Consider the following 18,805-nt stretch of genomic DNA (forward strand, 5'->3'; position numbering starts at 1 on the left):
TTTCTACATCAGTTTATTTGGTTTCATGTGTCGACAAATATTCACAAATAGACTTCATCATCTTCATCATCAAAATAATAATATGAATCAGTAACAGTAAAAAAACAAATCATTTCATCAGAAGTTTATGTAATTTAACATTTGTAAATGTTAGTAAATCTATTTGGTGTAAATCTGTTTAAAATCACATTAAAGCTTTGGGATGTTTAGTTTTTTTTGACATATTAAAAATAAAATGGTTTTGAGAAAAGAATAAATTAAAGCATCACTTTTCTCATTGGTTCTAGCTTCAGTCACCAAACAGTGATGATGACCTCATTGTGAGAACTACTTCATAACATCGTGAGAACAAACGTATCGTTGAACAGCTGCTCGACCTTCAGCTGAAAACTACTTTTATCAAATTCTAGAAAAAATGTCACACTTTCATTCAACTACAAGAAAAAGTTAATATTGAAAACAGGGAAAACATGTAATAATTATAATATTTTCAGTGTTAATCATCCAAAATTCTTGTTGTCATTTTGGTAGAATTTCCTCTTCACAGAAATATCTGAACTGAAAGAATAAAGTTCTGGAAAAAGAAATACTTTTATAAAACATTTTCTGTTGTTTGACTCTGACAGTGACTCTCGACCTTTGACCCTGAGACGTCAACATGTTTCTACAGATCTGAAAGTCTCCTCGTCGGGTCCCAGGGTCGAGACGTCCCGGGTCACTGTCAGCAACAGAGACAGACGCTGTAGAGACATTCGACCATAACCAGAACTCACAGACTCTGGTTCTCATAATCAATAATTATAGATCGTTCGGTCGAGGCGTTTCTTTCACTCTTTTGGTTTTGACCGTTTGTAAACGGATCCTGACACACGAAGCACATTATAAAAAATACTGAAAATTCACTGAAATATATATTTGTTCAGTTTGTTCTTCGACTCTGAAAAAACAGTTTGAACATTAAAAACGTTTTATCTTTGGGAATCAATCAGCTCGCCTAATATTGAAATTACAATTTTTTAATTTGACTAAAACTCTTCAGAAGCTGCGACGTGTTCTTCGATAGAAGAGTTTGTAAAGAGGTCAAAGGTCAGGTTTAACAAAGCTGACGAGGCTGCACACACCTGCAGGCAGGGGACAGGAAGTGGCTTCAGTCCAACAGGAAGTGGCGATGGGCGGGGTAAGACAAGCAACATTCAGACTCTAAGGGAGTCGGGGTCACGTCGGGGTCACGTCGGGGTCACGTCGGGGTCACGTCGGGGTCACGTCGGGTTCAATGACAAAGTGGCCTTTTGGTTTCACGGAGGTGAGCAGCAGCAGGAGACTCGGGGCGTCTCCAGGCTGAGGTCACTCTCTTTGGAGGTAGTGTGGTGGAGAAGCGGGGGGGCAGCAGACCGACGGCCTCCTCTGCGTTCTGACCTGAGGTGAGAAACACTAACGAGCTAAAGCAAAGGACAGTTGACGTCCTCCTCAGACGCCTGCTGACCAGAGTCATAATATTTCACTTTGGCTTTGGGCCTCAGAAGGAGGACGCCCCGCGGCGGCGCCCCCTGCTGACGACCCGTCTCTGGTCAGACCGGCTGGAGGCCTCATGGGCTCAGGACACTCGGCACTGACGGTGACTCAATTAAAATGAACTTAAGAAAAAAGGTTTTGGTTTCAACTGCAAACATCAGTGATGTCACACGGGAACATTCACATAAGCTCTGTCAGAAAAGATTTGAACATCTAAGTTTTCATCCCTGTGACATCTTCTTCATCTTCATCACAATCTTCATCTTCATCAATCTCTGTGTGTCATTATAATGGGTCGGGGGTTGTAAGGCTGTCAGAAGCAGAGGAGCCGACCCCAGGCTGGGGGGGGGGGGGGTTATCTAGTGCCTAGGATTGGCTGAAAGGGGGATGTCGGTTCAACCATGACCATCACTGGAGGAGGGGCGGAGTCACATCTCTGTGGGAGGAGTAGACGGGTCACAATTAACAGGATGAAAGCCGTAACCATGACCACCATGATGAAAACAAATGAAAACACATGAAAAGACTAAAGTGATGATCTGATTGGAGGAAACGTGAATGATGTCACTCATGAGGTCAGAGGAGGTGAACCATCAAAGTAGCTGAACTCATCCTGGCTTCAACTTGATGCTCGAGGGTTAGTTAGTTAACGACTGGTTAGTAAACCAGTCGTTAACTCACCAGTCGTTAGTAAACCAGTCGTTTATAAACCAGTCGTTAGTAAACCAGTCGTTAGTAAACCAGTCGTTTATAAACCAGTCGTTAGTAAACCAGTCGTTAACAAACCAGTCGTTAGTAAACCAGTCGTTTATAAACCAGTCGTTAGTAAACCAGTCGTTAGTAAACCAGTCGTTAACTCACCAGTCGTTAGTAAACCAGTCGTTTATAAACCAGTCGTTAGTAAACCAGTCGTTAGTAAACCAGTCGTTTATAAACCAGTCGTTAGTAAACCAGTCGTTAGTAAACCAGTCGTTAACTCACCAGTCGTTTATAAACCAATCGTTAGTAAACCAGTCGTTTATAAACCAGTCGTTAGTAAACCAGTCGTTTATAAACCAGTCGTTGGTAAACCAGTAGTTTATAAACCAGTCATTAACAAACCAGTCATTAGTAAACCAGTCGTTTATAAACCAGTCGTTAACAAACCAGTCGTTAGTAAACCAGTCGTTAGTAAAGCAGTCGTTAGTAAAGCAGTCATTAGTAAACCAGTCGTTTATAAACCAGTCGTTAACAAACCAGTCGTTAGTAAACCAGTCGTTAGTAAAGCAGTCATTAGTAAAGCAGTCGTTAGTAAACCAGTCGTTTATAAACCAGTCGTTAACAAACCAGTCGTTAATAAACCAGTCGTTTATAAACAGGTTGTTAATAAACCAGTCGTTAATAAACCAGTCATTAATAAACCAGTCGTTTATAAACAGGTTGTTAATAAATCAGTCATTAATAAACCAGCTGTTAATAAACCAGTCGTTAATAAACCAGTCATTAATAAACCAGACGTTAATAAACCAGTCGTTTATAAACCAGTCGTTAATAAACCAGTCGTCTATAAACAGGTTGTTAATAAACCAGTCGTTTATAAACAGGTTGTTAATAAACCAGTCGTTAATAAACCAGTCGTTAATAAACCAGTCGTTTATAAACAGGTTGTTAATAAACCAGTCATTAATAAACCAGCTGTTAATAAACCAGTCGTTAATAAACCAGTCGTTTTAAACAGGTTGTTAATAAACCAGTCATTAATAAACCAGTCGTTAATAAACCAGTCGTTTATAAACCAGTCGTTAATAAACCAGTCGTCTATAAACAGGTTGTTAATAAACCAGTCGTTACTAAACCAGTCGTTAACAAACCAGTCGTTAATAAACCAGTCGTTAATAAACCAGTCGTTAGTAAACCAGTCGTTAATAAACCAGTCGTTTTAAACAGGTTGTTAATAAACCAGTCATTAATAAACCAGTCGTTAGTAAACCAGTCGTTTATAAACCAGTCATTAACAAACCAGTCGTTAGTAAACCAGTCGTTTATAAACCAGTCGTTAACTCACCAGTCGTTAGTAAACCAGTCGTTAGTAAACCAGTCGTTTATAAACCAGTCGTTAACTCACCAGTCGTTAGTAAACCAGTCGTTTATAAACCAGTCGTTAACTCACCAGTCGTTAGTAAACCAGTCGTTAGTAAACCAGTCGTTTATAAACCAGTCGTTAACTCACCAGTCGTTAGTAAACCAGTCGTTTATAAACCAGTCGTTAGTAAACCAGTCGTTAACAAACCAGTCGTTAGTAAACCAGTCGTTTATAAACCAGTCGTTAGTAAACCAGTCGTTAGTAAACCAGTCGTTAACTCACCAGTCGTTAGTAAACCAGTCGTTTATAAACCAGTCGTTAGTAAACCAGTCGTTAGTAAACCAGTCGTTTATAAACCAGTCGTTAGTAAACCAGTCGTTAGTAAACCAGTCGTTAACTCACCAGTCGTTAGTAAACCAGTCGTTTATAAACCAGTCGTTAGTAAACCAGTCGTTTATAAACCAGTCGTTGGTAAACCAGTAGTTTATAAACCAGTCATTAACAAACCAGTCATTAGTAAACCAGTCGTTTATAAACCAGTCGTTAACAAACCAGTCGTTAGTAAACCAGTCGTTAGTAAAGCAGTCGTTAGTAAAGCAGTCATTAGTAAACCAGTCGTTTATAAACCAGTCGTTAACAAACCAGTCGTTAGTAAACCAGTCGTTAGTAAAGCAGTCATTAGTAAAGCAGTCGTTAGTAAACCAGTCGTTTATAAACCAGTCGTTAACAAACCAGTCGTTAATAAACCAGTCGTTTATAAACAGGTTGTTAATAAACCAGTCGTTAATAAACCAGTCATTGATAAACCAGTCGTTTATAAACAGGTTGTTAATAAATCAGTCATTAATAAACCAGCTGTTAATAAACCAGTCGTTAATAAACCAGTCATTAATAAACCAGACGTTAATAAACCAGTCGTTTATAAACCAGTCGTTAATAAACCAGTCGTTAATAAACCAGTCGTTAGTAAACCAGTCGTTAATAAACCAGTCGTTTTAAACAGGTTGTTAATAAACCAGTCATTAATAAACCAGTCGTTAGTAAACCAGTCGTTTATAAACCAGTCATTAACAAACCAGTCGTTAGTAAACCAGTCGTTTATAAACCAGTCGTTAACTCACCAGTCGTTAGTAAACCAGTCGTTAGTAAACCAGTCGTTTATAAACCAGTCGTTAACTCACCAGTCGTTAGTAAACCAGTCGTTTATAAACCAGTCGTTAACTCACCAGTCGTTAGTAAACCAGTCGTTAGTAAACCAGTCGTTTATAAACCAGTCGTTAACTCACCAGTCGTTAGTAAACCAGTCGTTTATAAACCAGTCGTTAGTAAACCAGTCGTTAACAAACCAGTCGTTAGTAAACCAGTCGTTTATAAACCAGTCGTTAGTAAACCAGTCGTTAGTAAACCAGTCGTTAACTCACCAGTCGTTAGTAAACCAGTCGTTTATAAACCAGTCGTTAGTAAACCAGTCGTTAGTAAACCAGTCGTTTATAAACCAGTCGTTAGTAAACCAGTCGTTAGTAAACCAGTCGTTAACTCACCAGTCGTTAGTAAACCAGTCGTTTATAAACCAGTCGTTAGTAAACCAGTCGTTTATAAACCAGTCGTTGGTAAACCAGTAGTTTATAAACCAGTCATTAACAAACCAGTCATTAGTAAACCAGTCGTTTATAAACCAGTCGTTAACAAACCAGTCGTTAGTAAACCAGTCGTTAGTAAAGCAGTCGTTAGTAAAGCAGTCATTAGTAAACCAGTCGTTTATAAACCAGTCGTTAACAAACCAGTCGTTAGTAAACCAGTCGTTAGTAAAGCAGTCATTAGTAAAGCAGTCGTTAGTAAACCAGTCGTTTATAAACCAGTCGTTAACAAACCAGTCGTTAATAAACCAGTCGTTTATAAACAGGTTGTTAATAAACCAGTCGTTAATAAACCAGTCATTAATAAACCAGTCGTTTATAAACAGGTTGTTAATAAATCAGTCATTAATAAACCAGCTGTTAATAAACCAGTCGTTAATAAACCAGTCATTAATAAACCAGACGTTAATAAACCAGTCGTTTATAAACCAGTCGTTAATAAACCAGTCGTCTATAAACAGGTTGTTAATAAACCAGTCGTTTATAAACAGGTTGTTAATAAACCAGTCGTTAATAAACCAGTCGTTAATAAACCAGTCGTTTATAAACAGGTTGTTAATAAACCAGTCATTAATAAACCAGCTGTTAATAAACCAGTCGTTAATAAACCAGTCGTTTTAAACAGGTTGTTAATAAACCAGTCATTAATAAACCAGTCGTTAATAAACCAGTCGTTTATAAACCAGTCGTTAATAAACCAGTCGTCTATAAACAGGTTGTTAATAAACCAGTCGTTACTAAACCAGTCGTTAACAAACCAGTCGTTAATAAACCAGTCGTTAATAAACCAGTCGTTAGTAAACCAGTCGTTAATAAACCAGTCGTTTTAAACAGGTTGTTAATAAACCAGTCATTAATAAACCAGTCGTTAGTAAACCAGTCGTTTATAAACCAGTCATTAACAAACCAGTCGTTAGTAAACCAGTCGTTTATAAACCAGTCGTTAACTCACCAGTCGTTAGTAAACCAGTCGTTAGTAAACCAGTCGTTTATAAACCAGTCGTTAACTCACCAGTCGTTAGTAAACCAGTCGTTTATAAACCAGTCGTTAACTCACCAGTCGTTAGTAAACCAGTCGTTAGTAAACCAGTCGTTTATAAACCAGTCGTTAACTCACCAGTCGTTAGTAAACCAGTCGTTTATAAACCAGTCGTTAGTAAACCAGTCGTTAACAAACCAGTCGTTAGTAAACCAGTCGTTTATAAACCAGTCGTTAGTAAACCAGTCGTTAGTAAACCAGTCGTTAACTCACCAGTCGTTAGTAAACCAGTCGTTTATAAACCAGTCGTTAGTAAACCAGTCGTTAGTAAACCAGTCGTTTATAAACCAGTCGTTAGTAAACCAGTCGTTAGTAAACCAGTCGTTAACTCACCAGTCGTTAGTAAACCAGTCGTTTATAAACCAGTCGTTAGTAAACCAGTCGTTTATAAACCAGTCGTTGGTAAACCAGTAGTTTATAAACCAGTCATTAACAAACCAGTCATTAGTAAACCAGTCGTTTATAAACCAGTCGTTAACAAACCAGTCGTTAGTAAACCAGTCGTTAGTAAAGCAGTCGTTAGTAAAGCAGTCATTAGTAAACCAGTCGTTTATAAACCAGTCGTTAACAAACCAGTCGTTAGTAAACCAGTCGTTAGTAAAGCAGTCGTTAGTAAACCAGTCGTTTATAAACCAGTCGTTAACAAACCAGTCGTTAGTAAACCAGTCGTTAGTAAACCAGTCGTTAGTAAAGCAGTCGTTAGTAAACCAGTCGTTTATAAACCAGTCGTTAACAAACCAGTCGTTAATAAACCAGTCGTTTATAAACAGGTTGTTAATAAACCAGTCGTTAATAAACCAGTCATTAATAAACCAGTCGTTTATAAACAGGTTGTTAATAAATCAGTCATTAATAAACCAGCTGTTAATAAACCAGTCGTTAGTAAACCAGTCGTTAACTCACCAGTCGTTAGTAAACCAGTCGTTTATAAACCAGTCGTTAACAAACCAGTCGTTAGTAAACCAGTCGTTAGTAAAGCAGTCATTAGTAAAGCAGTCGTTAGTAAACCAGTCGTTTATAAACCAGTCGTTAACAAACCAGTCGTTAATAAACCAGTCGTTTATAAACAGGTTGTTAATAAACCAGTCGTTAATAAACCAGTCATTAATAAACCAGTCGTTTATAAACAGGTTGTTAATAAATCAGTCATTAATAAACCAGCTGTTAATAAACCAGTCGTTAATAAACCAGTCATTAATAAACCAGACGTTAATAAACCAGTCGTTTATAAACCAGTCGTTAATAAACCAGTCCTCTATAAACAGGTTGTTAATAAACCAGTCGTTTATAAACAGGTTGTTAATAAACCAGTCGTTAATAAACCAGTCGTTAATAAACCAGTCGTTTATAAACAGGTTGTTAATAAACCAGTCATTAATAAACCAGCTGTTAATAAACCAGTCGTTAATAAACCAGTCGTTTTAAACAGGTTGTTAATAAACCAGTCATTAATAAACCAGTCGTTAATAAACCAGTCGTTTATAAACCAGTCGTTAATAAACCAGTCGTCTATAAACAGGTTGTTAATAAACCAGTCGTTACTAAACCAGTCGTTAACAAACCAGTCGTTAATAAACCAGTCGTTAATAAACCAGTCGTTAGTAAACCAGTCGTTAATAAACCAGTCGTTTTAAACAGGTTGTTAATAAACCAGTCATTAATAAACCAGTCGTTAGTAAACCAGTCGTTTATAAACCAGTCATTAACAAACCAGTCGTTAGTAAACCAGTCGTTTATAAACCAGTCGTTAACTCACCAGTCGTTAGTAAACCAGTCGTTAGTAAACCAGTCGTTTATAAACCAGTCGTTAACTCACCAGTCGTTAGTAAACCAGTCGTTTATAAACCAGTCGTTAACTCACCAGTCGTTAGTAAACCAGTCGTTAGTAAACCAGTCGTTTATAAACCAGTCGTTAACTCACCAGTCGTTAGTAAACCAGTCGTTTATAAACCAGTCGTTAGTAAACCAGTCGTTAACAAACCAGTCGTTAGTAAACCAGTCGTTTATAAACCAGTCGTTAGTAAACCAGTCGTTAGTAAACCAGTCGTTAACTCACCAGTCGTTAGTAAACCAGTCGTTTATAAACCAGTCGTTAGTAAACCAGTCGTTAGTAAACCAGTCGTTTATAAACCAGTCGTTAGTAAACCAGTCGTTAGTAAACCAGTCGTTAACTCACCAGTCGTTAGTAAACCAGTCGTTTATAAACCAGTCGTTAGTAAACCAGTCGTTTATAAACCAGTCGTTGGTAAACCAGTAGTTTATAAACCAGTCATTAACAAACCAGTCATTAGTAAACCAGTCGTTTATAAACCAGTCGTTAACAAACCAGTCGTTAGTAAACCAGTCGTTAGTAAAGCAGTCGTTAGTAAAGCAGTCATTAGTAAACCAGTCGTTTATAAACCAGTCGTTAACAAACCAGTCGTTAGTAAACCAGTCGTTAGTAAAGCAGTCATTAGTAAAGCAGTCGTTAGTAAACCAGTCGTTTATAAACCAGTCGTTAACAAACCAGTCGTTAATAAACCAGTCGTTTATAAACAGGTTGTTAATAAACCAGTCGTTAATAAACCAGTCATTAATAAACCAGTCGTTTATAAACAGGTTGTTAATAAATCAGTCATTAATAAACCAGCTGTTAATAAACCAGTCGTTAATAAACCAGTCATTAATAAACCAGACGTTAATAAACCAGTCGTTTATAAACCAGTCGTTAATAAACCAGTCGTTAATAAACCAGTCGTTAGTAAACCAGTCGTTAATAAACCAGTCGTTTTAAACAGGTTGTTAATAAACCAGTCATTAATAAACCAGTCGTTAGTAAACCAGTCGTTTATAAACCAGTCATTAACAAACCAGTCGTTAGTAAACCAGTCGTTTATAAACCAGTCGTTAACTCACCAGTCGTTAGTAAACCAGTCGTTAGTAAACCAGTCGTTTATAAACCAGTCGTTAACTCACCAGTCGTTAGTAAACCAGTCGTTTATAAACCAGTCGTTAACTCACCAGTCGTTAGTAAACCAGTCGTTAGTAAACCAGTCGTTTATAAACCAGTCGTTGGTAAACCAGTAGTTTATAAACCAGTCATTAACAAACCAGTCATTAGTAAACCAGTCGTTTATAAACCAGTCGTTAACAAACCAGTCGTTAGTAAACCAGTCGTTAGTAAAGCAGTCGTTAGTAAAGCAGTCATTAGTAAACCAGTCGTTTATAAACCAGTCGTTAACAAACCAGTCGTTAGTAAACCAGTCGTTAGTAAAGCAGTCATTAGTAAAGCAGTCGTTAGTAAACCAGTCGTTTATAAACCAGTCGTTAACAAACCAGTCGTTAATAAACCAGTCGTTTATAAACAGGTTGTTAATAAACCAGTCGTTAATAAACCAGTCATTAATAAACCAGTCGTTTATAAACAGGTTGTTAATAAATCAGTCATTAATAAACCAGCTGTTAATAAACCAGTCGTTAATAAACCAGTCATTAATAAACCAGACGTTAATAAACCAGTCGTTTATAAACCAGTCGTTAATAAACCAGTCGTCTATAAACAGGTTGTTAATAAACCAGTCGTTTATAAACAGGTTGTTAATAAACCAGTCGTTAATAAACCAGTCGTTAATAAACCAGTCGTTTATAAACAGGTTGTTAATAAACCAGTCATTAATAAACCAGCTGTTAATAAACCAGTCGTTAATAAACCAGTCGTTTTAAACAGGTTGTTAATAAACCAGTCATTAATAAACCAGTCGTTAATAAACCAGTCGTTTATAAACCAGTCGTTAATAAACCAGTCGTCTATAAACAGGTTGTTAATAAACCAGTCGTTACTAAACCAGTCGTTAACAAACCAGTCGTTAATAAACCAGTCGTTAATAAACCAGTCGTTAGTAAACCAGTCGTTAATAAACCAGTCGTTTTAAACAGGTTGTTAATAAACCAGTCATTAATAAACCAGTCGTTAGTAAACCAGTCGTTTATAAACCAGTCATTAACAAACCAGTCGTTAGTAAACCAGTCGTTTATAAACCAGTCGTTAACTCACCAGTCGTTAGTAAACCAGTCGTTAGTAAACCAGTCGTTTATAAACCAGTCGTTAACTCACCAGTCGTTAGTAAACCAGTCGTTTATAAACCAGTCGTTAACTCACCAGTCGTTAGTAAACCAGTCGTTAGTAAACCAGTCGTTTATAAACCAGTCGTTAACTCACCAGTCGTTAGTAAACCAGTCGTTTATAAACCAGTCGTTAGTAAACCAGTCGTTAACAAACCAGTCGTTAGTAAACCAGTCGTTTATAAACCAGTCGTAAGTAAACCAGTCGTTAGTAAACCAGTCGTTAACTCACCAGTCGTTAGTAAACCAGTCGTTTATAAACCAGTCGTTAGTAAACCAGTCGTTAGTAAACCAGTCGTTTATAAACCAGTCGTTAGTAAACCAGTCGTTAGTAAACCAGTCGTTAACTCACCAGTCGTTAGTAAACCAGTCGTTTATAAACCAGTCGTTAGTAAACCAGTCGTTTATAAACCAGTCGTTGGTAAACCAGTAGTTTATAAACCAGTCATTAACAAACCAGTCATTAGTAAACCAGTCGTTTATAAACCAGTCGTTAACAAACCAGTCGTTAGTAAACCAGTCGTTAGTAAAGCAGTCGTTAGTAAAGCAGTCATTAGTAAACCAGTCGTTTATAAACCAGTCGTTAACAAACCAGTCGTTAGTAAACCAGTCGTTAGTAAAGCAGTCGTTAGTAAACCAGTCGTTTATAAACCAGTCGTTAACAAACCAGTCGTTAGTAAACCAGTCGTTAGTAAACCAGTCGTTAGTAAAGCAGTCGTTAGTAAACCAGTCGTTTATAAACCAGTCGTTAACAAACCAGTCGTTAATAAACCAGTCGTTTATAAACAGGTTGTTAATAAACCAGTCGTTAATAAACCAGTCATTAATAAACCAGTCGTTTATAAACAGGTTGTTAATAAATCAGTCATTAATAAACCAGCTGTTAATAAACCAGTCGTTAGTAAACCAGTCGTTAACTCACCAGTCGTTAGTAAACCAGTCGTTTATAAACCAGTCGTTAGTAAACCAGTCGTTAACTCACCAGTCGTTAGTAAACCAGTCGTTTATAAACCAGTCGTTAATAAACCAGTCGTCTATAAACAGGTTGTTAATAAACCAGTCGTTACTAAACCAGTCGTTAACAAACCAGTCGTTAATAAACCAGTCGTTAATAAACCAGTCGTTAGTAAACCAGTCGTTAATAAACCAGTCATTAATAAACCAGCTGTTAATAAACCAGTCGTTAATAAACCAGTCGTTAATAAACCAGTCGTTTATAAACAGGTTGTTAATAAACCAGTCATTAATAAACCAGCTGTTAATAAACCAGTCGTTAATAAACCAGTCGTTTTAAACAGGTTGTTAATAAACCAGTCATTAATAAACCAGTCGTTAGTAAACCAGTCGTTAGTAAACCAGTAGTTTATAAACCTGTCGTTAATAAACCAGTCGTTAATAAACCAGTAGTTTATAAACCAGTCGTTAATAAACAGGTTGTTAATAAACCAATCGTTAATAAACCAGTCGTTAGTAAACCAGTCGTTAATAAACCATTCGTTAATAAACCAGTCGTTAATAAACCAGTAGTTTATAAACCAGTCGTTAATAAACAGGTTGTTAATAAACCAATCGTTAATAAACCAGTCGTTAGTAAACCAGTAGTTTATAAACCATTCGTTAACAAACCAGGCGTTAGTAAACCAGTCGTTAATAAACCAGTAGTTTATAAACCATTCGTTAACAAACCAGTCGTTAATAAACCAGTCGTTAATAAACTAGTCGTTTATAAACCAGTCGTTAGTAAACCAGTCGTTAACAAACCAGTCGTTTATAAACAGGTTGTTAATAAACCAGTCGTTAATAAACAGGTTGTTAATAAACCAGACATTAATAAACCAGTCGTTAATAAACCAGTCGTTTATAAACAGGTTGTTAATAAACCAGTCGTTAATAAACCAGTCGTTTATAAACCAGTCGTTAATAAACCAGTCGTTTATAAACAGGTTGTTAATAAACCAGTCGTTTATAAACAGGTCGTTAATAAACCAGTCGTTTATAAACAGGTTGTTAATAAACCAGTCGTTAATAAACCAGTCGTTAATAAACCAGTCGTTTATAAACCAGTCGTTAACAAACCAGTCGTTAGTAAACCAGTCGTTTATAAACCAGTCATTAGTAAACCAGTCGTTTATAAACCAGTCGTTAACAAACCAGTCGTTAGTAAACCAGTCGTTAGTAAAGCAGTCGTTAGTAAACCAGTCGTTTATAAACCAGTCGTTAACAAACCAGTCGTTAATAAACCAGTCGTTTATAAACAGGTTGTTAATAAATCAGTCGTTAATAAACCCGCTGTTAATAAACCAGTCGTTAATAAACCAGTCATTAATAAACCAGACGTTAATAAACCAGTCGTTTATAAACCAGTCGTTAATAAACCAGTCGTCTATAAACAGGTTGTTAATAAACCAGTCGTTTATAAACAGGTTGTTAATAAACCAGTCGTTAATAAACCAGTCGTTAATAAACCAGTCGTTTATAAACAGGTTGTTAATAAACCAGTCATTAATAAACCAGCTGTTAATAAACCAGTCGTTAATAAACCAGTCGTTAATAAACCAGACGTTAATAAACCAGTCGTTTATAAACCAGTCGTTAATAAACCAGTCGTCTATAAACAGGTTGTTAATAAACCAGTCGTTACTAAACCAGTCGTTAACAAACCAGTCGTTAATAAACCAGTCGTTAATAAACCAGTCGTTAGTAAACCAGTCGTTAATAAACCAGTCATTAATAAACCAGCTGTTAATAAACCAGTCGTTAATAAACCAGTCGTTTTAAACAGGTTGTTAATAAACCAGTCATTAATAAACCAGCTGTTAATAAACCAGTCGTTAACAAACCAGTCGTTAATAAACCAGTCGTTAATAAACCAGTCGTTTATAAACCAGCTGTTAATAAACCAGTCGTTAATAAACCAGTCGTTAATAAACCAGTTTAATAAACCAGGTGTTAATAATTGTTAAATTATTCATTCACACACACTACTCTGCTCCCTTCACTGGTTACCAGTGGCTGCCGTAATAGTTCAGCCACTTTGATGGAGGATCCCCCCCCCGATGTTTGTGTGTGTGTGTGTGTGTGTGTGTGCGTATGTGTGTGCGTATGTGTGTGTGTGTGTGTGTGTGTGTGTGTGTGTGTGTGTGTGTGTGTGTGCGTGTGTTACCTGGCTGAGCTCGATGTTTTCAGGTATGTGACCTTTAGGATCTCTGACATCATTCAGGGTGGGCGGAGCATCCCAGCTCGCTGCCTTCCTACAGAACAAACTGAAAATAGAAAAATGATGAAGATGACGAAGATGACGAAGATCAAGGTGATGATGAGGATGAAGGTGTTACCTGCGTCTGTATCCCAGCAGGATGAAGATGATGCAGCAGAGGACGCAGGCGAGGCCACTGTGGACCCCGACCAGCAGAGTGGAGACAGATCCATCGGACTGATCACAGTTACAGGTCGGACCAGCTGAGACACACACACACACTAGTTCAATAGAGGCCAGGGGTCAGGGGTCAGAGTTCACAGGTCCGAGTTCATGGGTCAAGGCCTACCTGCTGCTGTGTTTCCACCCTCGTCCAGAGACACGAGGCGCCGGTTGACTGGACTGTCGCCATTGCCATTAAACGCCACCAGCTGGATATCATACACTGCTGCAGGTTCTACAGGAAGTCAAGAAAATAAACAATTGGATGAGTTCGGGGTTAGCTAGCTAACGGCTAACAGCTAACATCCTCGGTCCTTGGGCTACAGAGGAACCAGATTCCACTAGAGCTGCAGATTCATGGTCCTGCTCGGACCAGCAGCCTCGGCAGAGCGGCCACATCGTCATCTCCACCTTGTTACTGTTGTTTGGTTAATAATTCAATTTATCAACCTCAGGGGCCACGCTGACCTCAGGGGCCACGCTGAGGTCAGGGGCCACGCTGAGGTCAGGGGCCACGCTGAGGTCAGGAGCCACACTGAGGTCAGGGGTCAGGCTGATCTCAGGGGTCACGCTGAGGTCAGGGGCCACGCTGAGGTCAGGGGTCAGGCTGATCTCAGGGGTCACGCTGAGGTCAGGAGCCACACTGAGGTCAGGGGTCAGGCTGACCTCAGGGGCCTCACACTTCAGCAGGAGAGACCTTGGCGCTCGCACTGACCCAGGTGGGACACCGTGTGTGTGTTGATGTGGGCGGGGAAGGTTTCCTGTCCCTGGACGTTGGGGTTAGAAACCCTGCGGTACTCCAGTCTGAAGCCCTCCAGCTTGCCAGGCACCGGCTGGTCCCAGTACACCTGCATCGCTGTCTGGTTCAGAACCTTCGTGAAGAAACGGGGAGAAGTGGGAACTGTGGGACGAAAGAGACAAAGAGATAAAGAGATAAAGAGATAAAGAGACACAGAGACAGAGATAAAGAAACAGAGGGACTCCGAAACAGGAGGACGGACATGAGGACATGGGGACGGAGTCAGGACAGGAGGACAGAGTCAGGACATGAGGACAGAGTCAGGACATGAGGACGGAGTTAGGACAGGAGGATGGAGTCAGGACATGGGGACGGAGTTAGGACATGGGGACGGAGTTAGGACAGGAGGACAGAGTCAGGACATGGGGACGGAGTTAGGACAGGAGGATGGAGTCAGGACATGGGGACGGAGTTAGGACATGGGGACGGAGTTAGGACAGGAGGACAGAGTCAGGACATGAGGACAGAGTCAGGACAGGAGGATGGAGTCAGGACATGGGGACGGAGTCAGGACATGGGGACAGAGTCAGGACAGGAGGATGGAGTCAGGACAGGTGGATGGAGTCAGGACAGGTGGACGGAGTCAGGACATGGGGACAGAGTCAGGACAGGAGGACAGAGTCAGGACATGGGGACGGAGTTAGGACAGGAGGACAGAGTCAGGACATGGGGACGGAGTTAGGACATGGGGACGGAGTTAGGACAGGAGGACAGAGTCAGGACATGAGGACAGAGTCAGGACAGGAGGATGGAGTCAGGACAGGAGGACAGAGTCAGGACATGGGGACGGAGTCAGGACAGGAGGATGGAGTCAGGACATGTGGACGGAGTCAGGACATGGGGACAGAGTCAGGACATGGGGACGGAGTCAGGACAGGAGGACAGAGTCAGGACAGGAGGATGGAGTCAGGACAGGAGGACAGAGTCAGGACATGGGGACAGAGTTAGGACAGGAGGACAGAGTCAGGACATGAGGACAGAGTCAGGACAGGAGGATGGAGTCAGGACAGGAGGATGGAGTCAGGACATGGGGACGGAGTTAGGACATGGGGACGGAGTCAGGACATGGGGACAGAGTCAGGACAGGTGGACGGAGTCAGGACATGGGGACAGAGTCAGGACATGGGGACGGACCTCCTCCCAGCGTGGTGGCTGTGATGCTGTTGGACCTCTGACTCCCTCCCTGAGCAGAGTAGGCCTTCAGGTAGAGGTCGTAGGTCGTGGCCTCCTCCAGGTTGTTGAAGTGGTGAGTGAAGGAGCTTTGACTGACGGCCTCCTGCAGCTCTGCACTGTCCGGCTCTGAGGACACACCGGAGACATTCAGGTAAATACAACGTTTGTCTTCATCCAATCACAGAGAAGGACTCTTGTAAACACAGGAAACAATCTGACCTCCGAGTCGTCGCATGTGCAGAACGTATCCGATGATCACGTGACTGACGTGTTCCACCGGCTGATCCCAGGTCAGCTGCAGGCTGCTCGAGCTCAGGGCCGTCGCCCGGAGCCCGGTGGGGGCCTCAGGGACATCGGGCCCCTGGCTGATGGCGAGACGAGCACTGGCCTGGTTTGTCCCGGCGCTGTTTTCAGCGATGCACTGATAGATGGCCTCGTCCTCGGACGTGATGTAAGTGATGGCAAGTGTCCTGCAGGGGGAGATAGAGACGTGAATTACTCGTCCTTGCTGACCTCCTCAGTCACGAAGTCTTTCAGGTTCTCACGTGTTTCCATTGGTCAGTTTGACGCTGCCGCTGGGTGTCAGCAGTTTGCCGTTCTTCAGCCAAATGAGGTGTGGTTCAGGGACGCCAGACGCTGTACAGCTGAAGACAGCGCTGCCCCCTGCTGGTCTGGAGACAGACTGAGGCCATTGCACAAACTCTGGAGGAGCTGAAAAAATTAATAAAAATGATGTAATTACTTACTTCAGATAATAACATAGAACAGAGATTTTGTGTATATATACACACATGTATTCATATAAATTACATGAATAGTATATATTATTTCATATAGTATCTTGATCTTGCTGGCTGCTGACCAGAGACTATGATGCAGCAGGACTGATTGACATGTCGTCAATCCTTTAATCCTGATGATGTTTCCTTCACTTGACATCTGTTGACTTGTGTCCGTCCTGGGAGACGGGTCCTCACATGTGTCTCTGAGGTTTCTGTGTATTTGTACCTGTTAAAAGGTTTTTAGTAGTTTGTCCTGACTCTTGTTGAGGGTGAAGGACAGAGGATGTCTCACCATGTTAAAGACTATGAGACAAACTGTGATTTGTGAATATGGGCTACACAAATAAAATTTGATTGATTGATTGATATGGTAAAGTTGTGTGTCTGTGAAATGTTCAAAAGTGGTTTATATAAATGTTTGAATAAATTACTGAACTGATATTATCTAGTTGTCTAGAGAGAGACAGAGACACAGACAGAGACAGAGACAGAGAGAGAGAGAGAGACAGAGAGACAGAGAGAGAGAGAGAGACAGAGAGACAGAGACAGAGACAGAGAGAGAGACAGAGACAGAGACAGAGACACAGACAGAGACAGAGAGAGAGACAGAGACAGAGAGACAGAGACAGAGACAGAGACAGAGAGAGAGACAGAGACAGAGACAGAGACAGAGAGACACAGAGACACAGATACATAGAGAGAGACAGAGACAGAGACAGAGACAGAGAGACACAGAGACAGAGACAGAGACAGAGACAGAGAGACACAGAGACAGAGAGAGAGAGAGAGAGAGAGAGACAGAGACACAGACACAGACAGAGACAGAGAGAGAGACAGAGACAGAGAGAGAGAGACACAGAGACACAGATACATAGAGAGAGACAGAGACAGAGACACAGACAGAGACAGAGACACAGACAGAGACAGAGAGACAGAGACAGAGACAGAGAGAGAGACAGAGACAGAGACAGAGACAGAGAGACACAGAGACACAGATACATAGAGAGAGACAGAGACAGAGACAGAGACAGAGAGACACAGAGACAGAGACAGAGACAGAGACAGAGAGACACAGAGACAGAGACAGAGACAGAGACAGAGAGACACAGAGACAGAGAGAGAGAGAGAGAGAGAGAGAGACAGAGACAGAGACAGAGACAGAGACACAGACAGAGACAGAGACACAGACAGAGACAGAGACAGAGAGACACAGAGACAGAGAGACACAGATACATAGAGAGAGACAGAGACAGAGACACAGACAGAGACAGACAGAGAGACAGAGACACAGAGACACAGAGAACTGTTTTCTACGTTGACTTGGTTTATTAAGTCAAGATGTGATGATGTCAATAAATGAGTTTTGTGAACTTGAACTTGTCTGTGACCTTTGACCCCTGAACACATTCTGCATCAGACAGACAGGTGCTGTCTCGCCTCTACTCTGTCTCCACGGAAACAAAGAGTCTCTGTGCCCTCGATTCACCCCCTCCGGCTCCGCCCCCTGCTCTTCTCAGGGGGGTCAGAGGTCAGGTGAGGGATGGGGGAGGGGTGAGGGGGGTGAATAGAAGCCATTTATCAATGAGGGGGGGGGGGGGTCATTAAGAGAGAAATAAAGTTGATTTGTGAAGAAGGCGACAAACACACAGACACACACACACCAAGTTCAACAGCAAACACACACACACACCAAGTTCAACAGCAAAACACACACACACACCAAGTTCAACAGCAAAACACACAGACACACACACACCAAGTTCAACAGCTCACACCATTAAACCCGAGGACTCATCTTTTTTAGCTGAAACGTTTCTTCTCTAAACTTTGAGCAACAACTCAATAAAAAGTAAGAACCACTCGTTTGTTTCTGTTCATGTGGTTGTGTTGGGATGTGGATCTGGTTCTGTTTGTGTTGTGGATCTGGTTCTGTTTGTGTTGTGGATCTGGTTGTGTTGTGTTGTGGTTCTGGCTCTGGTAGTGTTCTGGTGGTGTTTTGGTTCTGGTTCTGTTCTGGTTGTGTTGTGGTTCTGGTTGTGGTTGTGGTTGTGGTTGTGTTGTGGATATGGTTGTGTTATGTTGTGGTTCTGACTCTGGTAGTGTTCTGGTGGTGTTTTGGTTGTGGTTCTGGTTGTGTTCTGGTTGTGTTGTGGTTGTGGTTCTGGTTGTGTTGTGTTGTGGTTCTGACTCTGGTAGTGCTCTGGTTGTGTTGTGGTTCTGGTTGTGTCGTGGTTCTGGTTGTGTTGTAGATCTGGTTGTGTTGTGGATTTGGTTGTGTTGTG

The 18,805-nt window shown here is 40.8% G+C and overlaps 1 protein-coding gene across 2 annotated transcripts in view; it reads right to left on the minus strand.

The window, feature by feature from the left end:
* Window positions 1-18,805, minus strand: part of LOC128449628 (immunoglobulin superfamily DCC subclass member 3) — a 26,987-nt gene continuing 8,182 nt past the window's right edge. For both annotated transcript variants that reach the window (XM_053432892.1, XM_053432893.1), the window contains 8 exons: window positions 16,287-16,452; window positions 15,961-16,211; window positions 15,703-15,867; window positions 14,485-14,670; window positions 13,897-14,004; window positions 13,687-13,810; window positions 13,515-13,614; window positions 1-1,948 (listed from right to left, as the gene is read on the minus strand). In XM_053432892.1, coding sequence (XP_053288867.1) covers window positions 1,868-1,948; window positions 13,515-13,614; window positions 13,687-13,810; window positions 13,897-14,004; window positions 14,485-14,670; window positions 15,703-15,867; window positions 15,961-16,211; window positions 16,287-16,452 — 1,181 coding nt within the window. In that variant the 3' untranslated portion in view covers window positions 1-1,867. The remainder of the gene's footprint in view (window positions 1,949-13,514; window positions 13,615-13,686; window positions 13,811-13,896; window positions 14,005-14,484; window positions 14,671-15,702; window positions 15,868-15,960; window positions 16,212-16,286; window positions 16,453-18,805) is intronic.

Source organism: Pleuronectes platessa, chromosome 10, assembly GCF_947347685.1.
Source record: "Pleuronectes platessa chromosome 10, fPlePla1.1, whole genome shotgun sequence".
NCBI classification, from domain to species: Eukaryota; Metazoa; Chordata; class Actinopteri; order Pleuronectiformes; family Pleuronectidae; genus Pleuronectes; species Pleuronectes platessa.